The sequence below is a fragment of the Egretta garzetta genome, unplaced genomic scaffold (genome assembly GCF_000687185.1).
Source record: "Egretta garzetta isolate BGI_Z169 unplaced genomic scaffold, ASM68718v1 scaffold943, whole genome shotgun sequence".
Lineage (NCBI taxonomy): Eukaryota > Metazoa > Chordata > Aves > Pelecaniformes > Ardeidae > Egretta > Egretta garzetta.
The window spans coordinates 442,444-458,561 of record NW_009259309.1 but is presented as its reverse complement, the minus strand read 5'-3'; the positions used below and the strand labels follow the sequence as shown (position 1 = coordinate 458,561).

General features: G+C 44.8%; 1 protein-coding gene across 1 annotated transcript in view; it reads right to left on the bottom strand.

Moving 5' to 3' along the window:
- Positions 1-674: 674 nt before the first annotated feature.
- The window catches only part of LOC104123960 (rho GTPase-activating protein 32), a gene marked incomplete at its 3' end in the record, with an annotated part of 71,895 nt that continues 56,451 nt past the window's right edge, over positions 675-16,118 (bottom strand). Inside the window, exon 5 of the mRNA XM_035891838.1 lies at positions 675-761. Coding sequence (XP_035747731.1) covers positions 675-761 — 87 coding nt within the window. The remainder of the gene's footprint in view (positions 762-16,118) is intronic.

Here is a 16,118-nt window from a genome sequence, read left to right as displayed (position 1 = left end):
TGAATTTGTCAATGCACTGTCTCCTACAAAGCACAAACTCATTCAACATATTAAAATACGATACCCTATCATGTAGCGTTTTACAAAGTCCCTATCCCCGCATTAGGAGACGGGGAATCTGTGGCAGAAAGCGGCAGATTGATCTGCCCAAAGCGTTTTGATACCACGGTAGCAGAGGCAGCGAAAGAATTTCATGCCAGATGTCTGGAGACATAACTGGGAACAGACCAAGAATCCCCATCTCCTGGCTGCCAGCAGCACGCCTTGATCAACAAAAACACTGGCCGGCGTCCTCCCTCACGTCCTCCCTCTGTCTGTGTATCTGGTGCGTCCGTGTGTCAGTGCACGCTCCCCCCGAGCTGACAGGCATACGTAGGCACGGTCTAAGCACGCTCGCCCATGTCTCCAGGCTAATGGCTGTGCACGAACTGTAGCGAGGGTTATTTGCTTAACAGATTCCCTTTTCTGTCCTCCATGCTCCTTTTCCTAAAATTAGCTGGTCGCAGGACCACAGACAGCATCCTTTTTGAGGACTGCGCTAGTGGAGAAGGGGGGAAAAAAAACCCACACACGCCGTAGGGAAGTGTTGGATCAAAATACTACGAGGCTGTGTTGCCAAACACAACACAATACGGTCTGCAAAACGAGGTGGAGGGAGAAAACGTGGCATTTACCTGACAGGAGATCTGTACAAGGTAGACCAGTTCCTTGGATTCGCAGCCGTTTCTCGTTACTTCATTCTGTTCCTCCGGGAGCGAAAGCTACACCAAGGGGAGGGGGTGGAGAAAAGAGGGAGAGAGAAAGACCAGGTCAGTGAGCAGGGCTAAGCCAGGCATGTAATAACGCACAACATTCACATCAACTTGCTCCAAGACATGCTGAGTATCAGGGAATCAGGGAAGCGCTCGTCTGTCTGGAGTTGTCAGATAGAAAATATTCTGCATTCATGGCTTACACTGAGCCTCGAATGCCATTGGATTTTGGCATCTCACCTGACAGTTTAAAAATAAAAAAAAATGGTTCAAAAATAAAGCAATCATAGGAAGGCAAACTGTTCAAGATGGGGATTAAACCTCTAGCTTAGATGTCTGCACAATTAATTGTTCCCTGAAAATAACTCTATAAATATTCATGTATCAGGTATCAGTGAATCCCCCTCCAATTTTATTCATTTTTTTTTTATTTTATACATTCAGGCGCACATTACATAATAAAACATATCTCCTCATTTCAGTGTTGCCAAGCAATTTACCACAACAGAGAGTTTTATGGCACCATTCATCACATACAGAGTCATTAAATACAACATCAGGATGTGCTTTTTTTTCCGGGTAGAGAGCAGAGATTTAACCACGTCATTCCTGGCCATGTACCGAGCGCCTTGACTAGTCCTGCTACTGCCGCTGGTCTTGAGATCCCAGACTTAAACTGGCTTACATGTAATGATCTTCTCCAAAAACAGAATCATAGAATCATTTAGGTTGGAAAAGCCCTTTAAGATCATCAAGCCCAACCGTTCCCCTACCCCTGCCATCCCACCCCCAAACCCTGTCCCTCAGCACCGCCTCTGCCCGGCTGTTAAATCCCCCCAGGGGTAGGGACTCGACCCCTTCCCTGGGCAGCCCATTCCAGAGCCTGACAGCCCTTGAAAAACCCAGAAATTACAAAGTGATCGTAAGCAAATGAAGACTGTTCACAAAGCAAATTAAAAATAAAAAATGGAAATATCTTCCAAAATGTTGTTTTATAAAAGAAAAAGAGATCCTTCTCCAGGAATAGAAACCCACGAAACAATCCCTCAAACACGGAACTCTCTGCGCACACACGGCCATCGTTGCTACCTTTCCTCCCTGTATGATGGACATTAAATTGTACGGTGAAAGCCCTGCCATACTTGCCAGAAGAATCATTCACTTTCTTTCTTAAGCAGAAATTATGCCAGCATAAAAATAGAAAGAGTCCAGGGATTTTTACACAAAGGTCTTTTGGAACAACACTTTCTCTCTTGGAAAATGCCTACATAAAAATTTAAGTCTGTAAAAAAATCGTAATTAGCTAAAGACCAAAAAAACCCCCACAACCAAGAGTGAATTTAACTTTGTGGTTTGCCGGTATCTCTCTCCCCCCTTGTAAGGAAGTTGCAGAGCAGACAAATTCAGCGCTCTTCCTTCACCAGCCCTAAGTTCCTGAATATCATTTCCGATGGTTGTATACATGATTGTAAATGACTAAAAAGATTTTCGGATCAAAGAAAGTCTTTGGATTGCCATAATTTATTATATCTTTACAACATCAAATGTATTTAGAGGAAGAGAGAGCATGTGTGCAAATGCTCACCACCCCCTCGTGCTGGTTATGCTGACAAAACTTCCTCCTGCTTTGTCCTTTCTGGCAAGCAAATGCACATTTTCCATCAAAGGATTTGTATCGGAAATCACGATCGCACCTTCAGTCTTCACTGTTGCCTACCAGCGTAGAGCAGTTTAAAATTGCACCCAACTGGGGACATCGAAGGGCCTTTCGCTGAGGCTGCTCTTTACCTAACCAGAAGGACGCAGAAGGTCTTAAAACACCATGCAAGCTCTTGAAGATGAAATCCACCTGGTGTCACCTCCACTTGGATGTCAAGGGGTCCCTTCCAACCCAAAACATTCGATGATTCTATGAGCCAAACGATGGGCAATGCTAATCAACCGAAGAGCAGCGAAGGCTTCCAAGAGCAGGAGGCCAGCTGAGGAAGCCATCAGGATCTCACAGCATCAAGCCACAAGACAAAGTTAAGCTATACGCCTCGTTTGCATATGGTTTTGCCCAAAAGAGCGGTGCTTGCTAGCCAAGACCTCACTGATCGTATACACAGGTAGGACTAGCTTAAAAATGTTCACGTGGTCTTCCCACTGTCTTAGAAAAAGCAGCTCATCTCTCGTAAGCTAGCAGATAAAGACAGTGATTACTGGAGCCTCCTGCGGAGGGTGATTTATTGGTTATTCCTCTTGCAGAGACAAACAACAAACTAAACGGAGGGTAAGTAAGGCACGTTCAGAAGTGTTATTCAAAAGCTCGGTCGTTTTACGGAGCACAATTCTGTGCCTTTATCTTCCAGAACAGGGGTTAACAAGAACAAAACAAACACTCTCATCTCTCCTCTCCAAAGTGGCTTTGGAAGCTCCCTTCTGCTTTCCCTCCAAGAATAATCCTCGCATCAAACTCTGGCAGATCTGTGCTCGGAGCAAAGCAGCAGGCATTTTAAAGACTCATTTGTTTGTCTGGAGCTCCACAATTTCAAGCCTACCACGAACCTGTCAGGAAGGCGCGTGGGACCTGCCACATTCCCCGCACAGAGATCCAAAAAGCGAAGGCTAGCGACAGCAGAGGGGGCTTTAATTAGAGCAGGGGCACCTTTTAAGTGGCCCTGTTTCACTTGTCAGCGTGACCATGGGCAGAAAAATAAGGCAAGCCACAACTTTTGAGATTCATACGTTTTTATGCGATGTATGCTCCTCTCATGAACTACCAGAACTTTAAAAAAAAAATCATCTCAAGGAAAAGCACTACGTAAATCTGTTGCCAAGACTAGCATTGTTGGCTACTAAAAGTGCCACATCCTCACCAGGTAAGAGCTGGCTTTGCTCTGCAAGGTCAATGGGGCTGTGTCTGCTCCTCCTAGCCATGCCTCTGACTCCCAGATGGCAAACTAAGCTCATTTAGGCAGCTTTGGCTTTAATTTCCTTGTTTGCCAAGTGATGGCATCACCACCTCTCCCGAAGAAAGGCTAATCTGGGCGATGTCCGCGGAGCAGAAATTTGATTTGTCTACAAAACTTAACTTAGTTCAACTTCTGCTTCATAAAGCCATGAACTCTTGATCTCGCTCGCATATCTCAGTGAGCGAGTATGTAGTTGGCGGAGAGGCAGCACGCAGAGCAGCATGTACTTAAAGAAAAGGTTACAAGAGCTTTGGCAAATCTATCCTACGCAGTTGATAACTCACACCTCGTGTTTGATTTAGTGTCACTGTAAGGACATAATCGACACAATATTAAGCCACAGGGAGCAATTACTGGCTTTTCCAGCAAAATGTAAGCGCGATCACACATATCTGTTACCAAGCCTGAGCCATCAGACACATGTCTGGCATGTCATACCCAGATGCCAGGTTTAGACTGGCTATAAGGAAGAAATTATTTACAATGAGGGCGGTGAAACCCTGGCAGGGGTTGCCCAGAGAGGGGGTGGAGGCCCCATCCCTGGGAACATTCCAGGCCAGGTTGGACGGGGCTGTGAGCAACCTGATGTGGTTCAAGGTGTCCCTGCTCCTGCAGGGGAGTTGGGCTGGGTGACCTTCCAGCTCAAACCATTCAATGATTCTATATGATTCTATGCCGACAGAACCGTGCCCAACCCTGAGTAGCAGGTACATCTACTGAGGTGTTCCTCAACGTACTGTCCCGCCCATCATTTGGTCTGAGCTGCATATGTGAAGTGCAATACATGCATTATCACCGTAAAACCTGCTGTGAAGCAACGGACACGCTGCACCTACCTGTGCATAACGTAATGCAAATGCACGGTCCCATCATTGAAAAACGTGTTTCGTGGCCAGTCAAAGTAATTAAGTGCATAAAATGAATACGGCTGCTCTCTGCGGATTAAGAGAAACTGCAGTACTTCATAATATTAAAATTATTAGAAGTTTGCTAAGAAGCGTAAGGAACTTAAGCCTCATTCGCAGACTCAACCCTTTCTCTTTACGCCGCAGCCCGTCCATCCGCGACCCCGCACAACCGACTGGCGGCATCGGGCTCAGTGGTCCCAGCAGGAGGCAGAGCCCTCGGGAGGTTCGAGCTCCCCAGCACGGCAGGATGTGATGGGGCAGACGGCGATGAATCAGCCTCACGGGCAAGCATAAACTTCAGCAGGTTTCATCTCAAACACAGCACACATCATCTGTAGGGATCTCAGGGAGAGAAGAGATGGCAAGTATGCCGACAAAGCGGCTTTCGCCAGGAGTTTTAAGTCAGTGGAAAGGCTGATGCTGTTCCTGGCAGAGGATGTGTCATTGTTCCAAGGAAACCTGGTAAACTTTTTACGTTTTTCCGAGATGGAATTTAAGGTTAACTCCCTGGCAAACGCAGCCAGACACATGCAACAGAAATTTCTGCCGCTCATACTCAGCCACAGCAAAAGCTCATTACATTTCCAAACCACTGTTAAATCTGATAATTTTTTCTGACAGTATTAGGAATGGCCTTGCTTTTTCTAAACCACCACACTTCTAATGTCTCCTTGATGTCTGTCCCCTCGTTGATTTACGATGTTTGTACAATTTAGCAAATCAGACGAGGGAAAAACCACAGGACAAGCGCCACCTTTATGCATCGCTTTGGAATGTGTGCATCGGGTGAAAAGTATGTCTGACGGTCAAGAGTGAGAAATACGATGCTAATTTTCCTGTGAAATATTTCTCTGTTTTATTAAAAGAAAAAAATTTCTAGAGCCCAAATATGCTTGGGACAAATCCTGAAGAAATTAAAAGCCTTAACACTGATCAAATTCAGAGATGCAGACTCATTATAAGGAAAAGCTTTTATCACCTCTCTCCGCTCCAGTCCCCAACAGACAAGACTGTCACTATCTCCTAAATTACCCTGGTGATTTGCACACACCTTCATTTAGCCGAGTCCATTACTTACTTCAGTCGGTCTTGCAATGGGGCACCTTCAAGACCGTTTTTTTGACATATTGGAAGCTATTGTTTTATTTGAAATTTTAGGTTGGCAAATCTTTTTACGCAGGGAAACGCTTTGGAACTTATTACTCTGACGGCGTAAATGTATTCATCTGGCCTTTTTTTTTCCTCTCCCCAGATTTATCTTGCTAAATGCAGTAATTATACTCTCGCATAAGTTTCCCATCTTCTCCTGCTTTCTCCTTTTCATCCTGAACTGTGGCTTCAGAGCAGGAAAAGAACATTTCCGACAGAGCGGCCTCTTTACCCAAGCCCAAATATCCTGAAGTAATGATGAAAGTAAAGACAAGAAGGAAATGCTTAAAGGGTATTTTTATATCCGAAACTCCCATTTCTGCACCGCTATTTGAAATCATCCCTTTGAAATCTCAAAAGTGCTACCCAAGAGCGGCAAAAGACCCAGACAGAGATCGAGAAGACAAGAAAGGAAAATGCATCTCCCGTAACGCCACGCAGATTACTGCTCCAAGCTCACCGCAGGGTGACAAAACCACGTGTCCCCACCGTGCGGAGCATGGTATATTACACATTATCTCCAGACCTTCAATGCAACACCACGATCTGACCGCACTCCGCTGGAATCAGCGCCGGGGTGAAGACGTGCACGCACGGCTCTCCCGGGGCGGCCGAATTTTCGTGGCGGTTTTGTAAAGCGCGGATGATACCTCCCTGTAGAAGCATTACGCAGATTAATTCTGGCCGTGTAAGGTTTGCTAATATTGGGACTGAGGGTCACGGCATAGTTCAACTTCGTATTTGGATGCTGAAATTAAACTTAAATGCACCTCCGCAGTAAAAAGGGAAAATGTTCCCGTGATGATGTCCTGGTTTTCCCCCATGGATTGAGCAGAGTACAACAGAAAACATCACGGGAACACGTAAGGAGGATACTAGCGATAGAGGTGAAATTAAACGCTGGCTTAAATTCTCTTCCTAGCAGACATCAAATTGAGGTGTACTCAGAAGGCTGGATTTTATGCAAGTACAAGCACTAAGTAAATTCAAAAGGTTGTGGGATGTGTATTTTGCCTGTAGTTACTTTCAGAAGTATTTTAAGCTTTCAAATCACATGAGACAATTTTTTCCTATGGAAGCATGATTATTCAGCAGTCAGCATCCCTTCAACTGAGCTTCACCTTCAAGACTAATAAATCCTACCATCGTTTATAAATATGCACAGCTAGAGAAAAGGGCAGATACTAACTCCACACAGCAGGATCCTTGAGGTGCTTTAATCATACTGGATGCAATAATAGTTCCACATGTGCCTTATATGCACAAGATCGGGTCTCCTTGGGGTTATTTTGTTATTTTGTTTTTAATATAAGCTTCCAATGAGGTCATGGACGCATGCTGCGCATCTCGGTCCTTCTGAGAGAGGCGAGAACAGCTGTGACGCTCCTTGAGCTCCTTCGCAAATCCAAACCCATTGCCGAGGATGACTTTAAAGACAGGGGGGAGTACGCTGGGCACCCATGCTGGCCAAAACACGGGAAAAACAGAGCTCCTGTGGTGTGACTTGCTGCTGCAGCCTTTGAAATACACACCCACCTGAACTCTCGCGCAGAGAGCTGGCCAACGGCATCGCTTTAAGATGGCAGAGAAGAGGGGCATCTCGTGAGATTTAATTACTCCTGGAGCTGGCATCTGATTTAGAGGTTGATTCCGGAATGTATCGCTGGACCAAGGTTACGAAGGCTGTTCCCACTGCTGCTCACAGGTCTTTGCTAGCGGCATGCCTTTGGAGCAGGCAACTGCCCTTGCTCGGGCACGGCAGAGGAAGACGATAGGCAGAAAAAGACACCTACGTGCAAGGAGTAGCCAGCTTCAGAGACAGAAATTCAACAACAGCTTTTAGCACTGACTGAAGTTATCAGCATCGGTCTGACGGGTGTTGATTTCCATTACATTACCCTAACCAAGAATGATGATTTTGTTTTCTTGGCGACGAATACCAACATGTTGCTCGCTAGTGTGCATACGCAGGCCCAGAAGCATCCCCTTGTCAGGAAGAATTTGCACGGGTGCAACAACCCACGGTCCTGGGGACTGGGTGCTCATGTAACTACGTGCCAGGGAAGACTCCACTGCAAATACAGAAGCTTCAGACCTGATATTTTCAAGTTTATCGCAGTGACTGGTGCAAGATAGTTCCACTCTGAGTATTAAAGGTGGTCAATTAGACAAATGGTAAAAGATAGGGCACGGTAAGGAATATTAATCAACTAAGCCAGCCATACAAAATAAATGCAAAACCAGGCAAAATACTTGCCCCGTGGCACATTCCTGTTGCACACAGCAAGAGGAGATGGAAAGCAATTCCTGGTCACTTCTACCCTTTCCAACCTCACGTGCAGTTTTGGAGAGGTGGGTCCTCCCCATGCCATGCTATCCATGCTAGACTGCTGTTGTCACGCTGCTCTCAGACACGAAGCACAGTGGGATCTAGTTGGTGCCTCTCTGAAGACGAAATCAGGGGTAACCTTAACACAAGTTGACTCTCGCTGAAGTCAGAAATGCACAACTTGGAAAGTTCTCAGTTTCAATCCCTGACTCCACGTTGAGCTGCCGACGCAGGCAGCTTATGTATATGCTGCTGGAGTTTGTTTGTTTTAATTCTTAAGCCAAGTATATTTGATGCCTAAGCTTGTTCAGATATAAAATCTCAGCAAGTTGTATCAGAGATACTTTCCACAGATTTTCCTGTATTAGGTTGCAAATGTTTTCTCACGCGGTCTCAACCTTTTATTTCCTCTGTATGTGCAAGAAGGTCAATCTCATAAGCAATGAAATATTCATAAAAACTTCTTAGATGCAGCCATTAGGGACTCCATTAGGCAAAAGCAACTTGTTAGGGTCTGGAAACAGAATGTTTTCATGAAGTTAAAATACCCGATGTTATTAAAAACAAACTAATGAACACCCCCTCCATGCGGCGGCATGCAGAGCAGTGCCTCAGGCACTCGATGATTGGCAAAGAGGACATAACATCCCGGAACGCTCCATAAGCAGAATTTGCCACCTGTGGGTTTTCCTGGTTGGAATTTAGCGTGGGTTTTTTTGTCTTTCAAGCCCTGTATGAACTGACCGTTAAGAAAATTCCTCACTCCATGCATTCCAGGCTATAGGAATAATAGATAAACTAGACCCAGTACATTATTAGAGTCAGAACTTTTTACATTGAAGCCGCTAGGCTGACATCTGCTTTTAACCTTAGCTGGGTGAAACCTGGATTTTCTGGTTCCTTCGTCTGAAGCAGGATCTATCTCACTTGTAATGAAACTTGGGAAGATGTGGGAGAAATAAGAACTGCTACCAGATTTGCTTCACAGACTTCTTTCCTGCATGTTTTTTTTGCTTCCATGATGACCTCATTTTCTTCTCCTTTTCTCATGGGGAAAAAGTACTTCCAGCCCCTGGGGTTTTAGAAGACGACAATGAAACGTGACAACAAGCAGTGGCTCTCAAACAAAAGTTTACCATGGACACAGGGTGGCTGTACTTTTGCCAGACATACAACAGGGTAATAAGTTACACATGGTGACAACATGGAAAGTCCCTGCATCCAGTAACTGTGGCCACAGTTGGGGAACCACTGCCAGAGGATATCTCAGAGTACCGATGGGTGCTGGCAAACGTGTTCCTTCTGCAAACTCCTCCGCAAGAGAGCTTGCTAGGCCAGACCCAACACCAGGCTAACCAGGGTCCAGCAGCCCCAAAGCACGGGAGTAAACGGGCACGTACTCTACGGCACAGACACATGCATCAGGGCTTAAGAACTAGAAAAGAAATGAACAGAACCTGTTACTGACTCCATCTGTTCCTTCTGACCACCAAGAGACAGACTGTGGGATAAAACACAAAGGAAAAAAACAGTTTTGCTAGCACACCTACGATGGAAATCAAAACCACAGCCATTGCAAAGAAAGCTTGTAGGGTAAGCCCAGCCCCAGAGACACGAATGCATCTGGTCCCAGTAAATACAGAGCCTCCATTATGGCTTGTTGTTGATTAAATGATTGTTTTCTTGTTCAGAGAAAACCGGAGCATTCTACTTTGACAGGCACATGGGTGATGTCTTGCTCCACAGCCTCAGTATTTTGCTGGAGCACTGACACCCCCTCCAAGCATACTTGGCCAACCTTGCTGGAGGAAAGCAATGACCACTGCACTGCCTGCACCCCCCACGTGCCTTGCTGTACAGATGCCAGGGCTCCCAAGGAAAGGAAAGCAAGCAGTAAATGTAGTGCAGGCAAAAGGGTATTAAAATAATCTTGAATTACACAAGTTATCTCTTTCAAATTCATTTCCCATAAAACGGTATCGCATAAATGAAACATTTCCTTAATAAAAGCAATTGCAAGGATGTGTTAAACGACTCAGGGTAGAGGTTCCCATTAATATTACACTGCTGACAAAACATAATTACAAACATTGCAGTAATTCCTGGCACAGATACCTCCAGGTACAATAAACCAGGCCCCAAGCAGAGAAGTTTGATTTGGTTTTGATGTAGAAGAGTTTGAACACGTAGTTGAGTGCCTTTACAGAAAGTGCCTTAGAGTGCATCACGCAAACAGCATTTCTGGGCCAGGCAGAGGACTTTGAACTTCTCGTCCTGTTTCAAACTTTGGAGATTTGACTCTTAAGCTGCACAGTGCTTGTTAGGAGTTCATTCCCTAGATCTCCAGAGCATATCGAGTTGTTCCCTATGAATTCATAGCTTTTAGAATGTGAAAGATAAAAAAAGAAAGAAAATAACACAAACAGAAAACCTGGCTACTCACAGAAGTGTGTTGTAAGGAACCAGTGTGAGAAAAAAAAGCCCCAAGTCAAACAAATAGATTCCAAATATTTAATTTAAATCTCACAGCTGCTGATTTTTGTGGGCGAGCAGCGCTGCCATGCAAACAGTGCAGTATTTTGAAAGCAGCTCGTCCAAACTCTCCCTGTTACTCCACTCTGCCGGCTCAGCCAAACGCAAACACATAAATAAAACATAAAAATGCTCTGGGTTTTTTTGATTTATGGCAAACATTAAGCTGAGATTTTTGAGTAACGCAGGTACTGTATGACCGGCTCTTACTTGTCACACTAAGCAAAACCTCAAATGAAAGGTGTCACTCAGCCTGACGCAACTAACAGAGGGGGAAAAAGTATGTAAAGGGATTCTCTTTATTCACATATGCAAATGTGGGTGCAAGGGACAAAAGGCTTAGCAGGCCATATGAAAAGCAAGGAGCAAAGATAGGCAGGAAATAGGAAGTGGTTTAAGTCCAACTCTCCTCCACAAAAGACCAGGAGAGCTGAGCCAGCACAAAGGGAGAAGTTGCGACACATCTGAAAAGCTTACAGTGGCTTACAGTGATTTCCAAACGAAGGAGCCATGGTAATTCTCATAATTATTTTGCAGCGGTCTTGCAGATGCTTTGCGCCGCTTACTGAGAGCTTGGAATGGCACCAAGCTGCCCGTGGCAGGAATTTCAGAGGTAGGCACGAGGACAAAGTCATTCCTAGAAAGCCCAGATGCCGATTTTGCCCAGTTAATAATTCACCGGCTATGAATGAAACAATGCACGCAATCTTGTAAAACTTATCTGCCTAGTGTATATTTTTCTATGGCTCCTGTCAGCATGGCATCTAAGATGAGCATCGTGTGTGCCTGCACTTGATTAAAGATTTGGGTAAATCTGTGTCTCACATACATACAAGTCTGCAGCAAAAAGAAACACATAATAAAGGTTTACAAAATTCTCCAGATAAAAGTCCAGAGTCAATAAGCATTCTCTTTATCAATATCAACAGAATATATATCAAAATCAATAGAATATATAGAATATATTCTAAGGATTATTTTTAAAGAAGGCTGCATGGAAGATCAAAGAAAAGGAAATAAACTCTAATATCTTCTCATTTTAAAAAGAAACCTTTGCTAACCCTAGCCTCACAGCAAAGGAAGCGTTCTAGGCATTGTTAGTACAGTTTGGAACATCTCTAGCACCGTAAAAAGGCAACACGCTCCTTTTTTTACCGGCCTCTCATTTCTCAAGTTTGTAGGAGACAGGCTAGAAGTTGAAAAATGTGTATCTGAAGAGCCATTCACTTCTGCTGATGCAGGAAACCACTACTGGGATGTTCCCAGCCCCACTCCCCATTAATTCCTTATACCTCATTAATATGGCTTTAAGACTGACTTCCTCGGTATAAAAAAAATCTTCCAAAAGGCCACAGGTTAATCTTGGGAAGAAGAGCCACGGTTTGCATTATCCTCAGCTTTAAAATCTGCAATGTGAGGGAGTCGACACAAAAATGCAATAAACTCCCCCTTTAAACTACATCTGATCATTCTGCAAAGAAAACGCTGCCTGTTAACTGGCAATCTGATTCATTCTTAATTGTCACATTAACATTTGGTGCCATCCTTAAGGCGTCTTCCAGCTGTTTTTATTTTAGCATTATTCTTACACTGTGCTAGTAAACAAAAAGGATCTTATATCACGTATAGAGGATCTCTGAAAGGCTGTGTACTACTTACCCCTGCTACAATGATCTATTCTTTCCATGGAGGGGATCCCTAGCCAAGGCCTAACAGTTCCAGGTCTCTCCGTAGCTTCCCAGCAGCTAATTGAAAAAACCTTCCAGGCATCAGCTCCGAAATGCAAGAACTCCAGGCTAGCAAAATCAAATTAAACTCCCCACATTCGGTTCACTCGCTCTCCTCTCTTGCTGGTGCCGCTGCTTCTTCAGCTGAACGTGCCTATGAATAGCGTTTAAGATCAGCCTCCATAGCCCTGTTAGCCGTTTCATGCTCAATTTGCACTGTAGAGAAATCAGTGGTGTTCCTTTCTCTCTCTCTCGCTCTCTCATTGGAAAGGTCCCACAAGACAAGCCGTGGAGTTTAACAAGAGCCAAGAGAAACAGAGAGGGAGGGAATGCATGCAGGGATTGTGTTCAGGCGCGGCGTAGAAGTCTGCTGCTACAGCTCAAAAGGGAAAAAAAAAAAAAAAAAATGACAGCAAACTGCCATCACATGCCTGAAACCCAGCACAGTTTAAGGCAAGCTGATTCCTCACCGCTCTTTCTTTTCCACTGGTATCAAACTGCTTGGAGCTAAAGTTCCATGAAATTCCTCTCCAGTCCCTGGTGCTGTGCAAACTGCAAATCACTGCAGGATGTGTGCCCTAACGCCTGGGTACAACAGTTCTCTGTTCACTGTACATATTCCCTAAAGAAAACAAGTATTTAAATGATGAAAAGTTTGCTGTCAAAATCTTCCCTGATCAGTTAACAGCCTAAATATGTTAGCTCGTCCAAGGGGTCCGTACTATGCCCACAGAGTGAACAATCCTTAGGCATCTGCAAAATCCAAATTTGCAGATCATTATTCACTGGCAGGTTTTATCCTGCAGCACCTGAGCGCCGAGAACCAGTGATGACGAGATACGGAGATCACCCCTTCCCCTCAGCCCAAAATTTCAGGTTCAATTTTAAGCATGCAAGGTAATTTAACCATGCAAAGAACTATCAGCTCTAACAAACACCACATCATGTAACGCTGCTACGGCGATCTCACGGCACTTCTGCTAGTCCAGAACATCGGGGTCCAGTCATTTCTATGCAGAAAAAGGCATTTTGCAAACGACTGACTATGTATGTGGTTCTAACTGCAGCCAGTCTACCCCCGCCTGGCATTTATTTCACCATTGAAGGGAGGGAACACAACTGGCTCCCTCTTCTCACATCCATGCTTCTCAACTCTCAGGTTAAAATGGAAATCTTAATATGTGGCAGTTCCTTAGCACAACCTCATGCCTTTATTACAATGTTTGGCCAAAGAGCTGACTGTCCAAATTCTCGTTTAATTTTGCAGTCCAATTCAGGGAAGTTGTAGAACATACAGGACACGGTCAGGTCAGTTCTCAGAAGCTGCAGGTTACTGCCAGTGCCTTCATCTTTACCCTGAATATGTCAGAAGTCTGCCTTGTATTTAATTTCTTATTCCTATACTCCCGACGGTGTCCTGTTTGAAGTGGCTGCTTTGCTTGGGATGCTACCGTCAGTCTCGGAGATGGGCTGGCCAGCACAAAAAATGACAGCAAATTATCACATCATCATCTAATGGTGCTAGCACAGGGGCTTGTTCCATGAACTCCCACGTTACGCCGTTTCCCGTAAGTTCACATTTAAGCCTTACTCTGCAGAGCACAGAATTTAAAGTCTCTTCATGCAGATTTTTCATATTTATTCCTCCAACACATGGAGCCTATGATGAGGTGAGGTGATAGAACTACACCCGCTCCGGTCCCGATACCCGTTTCTCCTGCCCACGTGCAATTCTCCCAATTTTCCCCATTTGTTGCTTATGCCGACAACAAACTTTAATCTATTTTACACGCTCGTTTGTCCCTATCCTGCGTCGCGGTGTAACACACACAGCCTCTATGCCTGAAAAGCATCTTCACATGACTGCGAAGATAGTTTATCAGTTTTTATTTCTCACACATGTATAGCATGGTATAGCACAGCACAGTATAGGAACATACTAAGCCTTCATCACCTGATAGCGATTTTCCCCCCCCTCAAAAGTTGCTCTTTGTTCTTTCAGCTGTGAAAATACTCTAGAGAATTTGTAATGCTCAATGCAAGCTGTTTAAAAAACTGAGAATCAGCATGTTAAGAAGAAATTAATTTTCTTTCCCCAACCCACTCCCCTACTTCTCCCAAACCCTAAAAAATCCTTTCCATTAAAGCATCTTCTTAAATGTTACACTGGAAAACTCCACAGAAGGTGCCACTGGTTGCTGTATTTTCAGGTATGACAAATTGGCAAAATTTGCTTCTCATGCACCTAAATAAATGAGACTATGGGGTGCTTTAATGGCACAATGAAAACAAACATTACGGAATGAAGGACATCAGTGCCTTTGCATTACACAGCCGAAGCCACCTCAAGAGCAGCCTTATTTTGAGCAAAACAGGGCAGCAATCAGTAAGCAGTAGCCCTCCAAGTCCTGCTTTCTCTTTACCAGCCCTCAGCCCATCTGAAAGCTGATTCCCAATTCCTTCTTGCACCTGGTCTTCTCTCTGATAAAATTAGAAAGCGATTCCTGACACAGAATTGGTGCCGCTAATGACGTTGTAGGCTGGCCTGTCCTTGGCACAAAGAGATTATAGAAAGTGACAATGAAGAAAATCTCTCCTGAGGACGGAAGCGTATTTGTTAAGGCAAACAGCATCCTGAAGTGACCTGGAAAAGGCAAGAGAGGAATCTCTGACTGGTGGTCCATACCACTGGTTGGCCTGTATTTTGCTCACTAGCGGCATATATTATTCATAAGTACATGGGGGTTTGGACTAGATGACCTCTAGGGGTCCCTTCCAACCCAAAACATTCTATGATTCTATGATCTTACCAGAGCAAGACAAGCCTGATTATAAATTTTGCTCCCCCTTTTAACCTAGCTGAATTGGTCGCATTATTCTTACCAGATAGCTAATTTCCTTCTAGCTGGGAAAAGAAGCACCAGCAAACAACCAAAAAAGTTCTTATTCCCTCAGCTGACAATTCCCGTTTTAACCACTACAATTCTGACCATTCTCTACATTGACGTTATTAAATGAAATCACTGCTCGCATCCTTACGAACAACATTCAGTTCCCGTCTGCACAAGTCAAGGATGTGGATAGGAAGGCTTCAAACTCCAAAAGAATCTTCTGGTTTATAAGAAGCAGCAGCAGGATTTGTTTTTAACAGAGAGTACTGATGCTGAAACAAACTCAACGACATCTCAGGTTTACACACACCTCTGAAGAACAGCTCTTTGCAACCTGCCTGGTATATTGGGGCATGGGCACCCAAGAGCATGCGGCCCTGCACCGCGTAGCCACAACCCTCCTCATGGGTCCTTTCAACAGGGTGTAACCCTGAATCCTTCTGTTCCCGTCTGCAGACGGAGCCGGGGCGCTCTGCTACCTGCGGTGACCTGTTCCGCATCAACAGGGCAAAGCCCAAGGAGTGGCGACGAGGAGGTGTCCAAGCGGGTGTATTAAGCACAGTCAATTCTCAGGATACGGCTCCGCTCCTTCGTCTCCTTTGCAACGGGGGTATTACTGGAAGCGGTGACGAGTAACGGCCATAGGAAACCGTTCATGGAAGGAAGGGGTAAATGGCGCGAGCTGAAGCTAGGGAGGCTGCTTCTGCTCTTAAAGGCCATCTGCATCAGATGCCTGTTTTTATAAGCAGTGTTTCAAAGAAGGGTTGACACGCTTCACTGCCAGAAGAAACGGTGCTCCTGGCACCAGGCAGGTGTAAACCAGTCAACGTGCCTTACAATCCATCATGTCCATCTCTCCATTGTGAAATTCTGTAG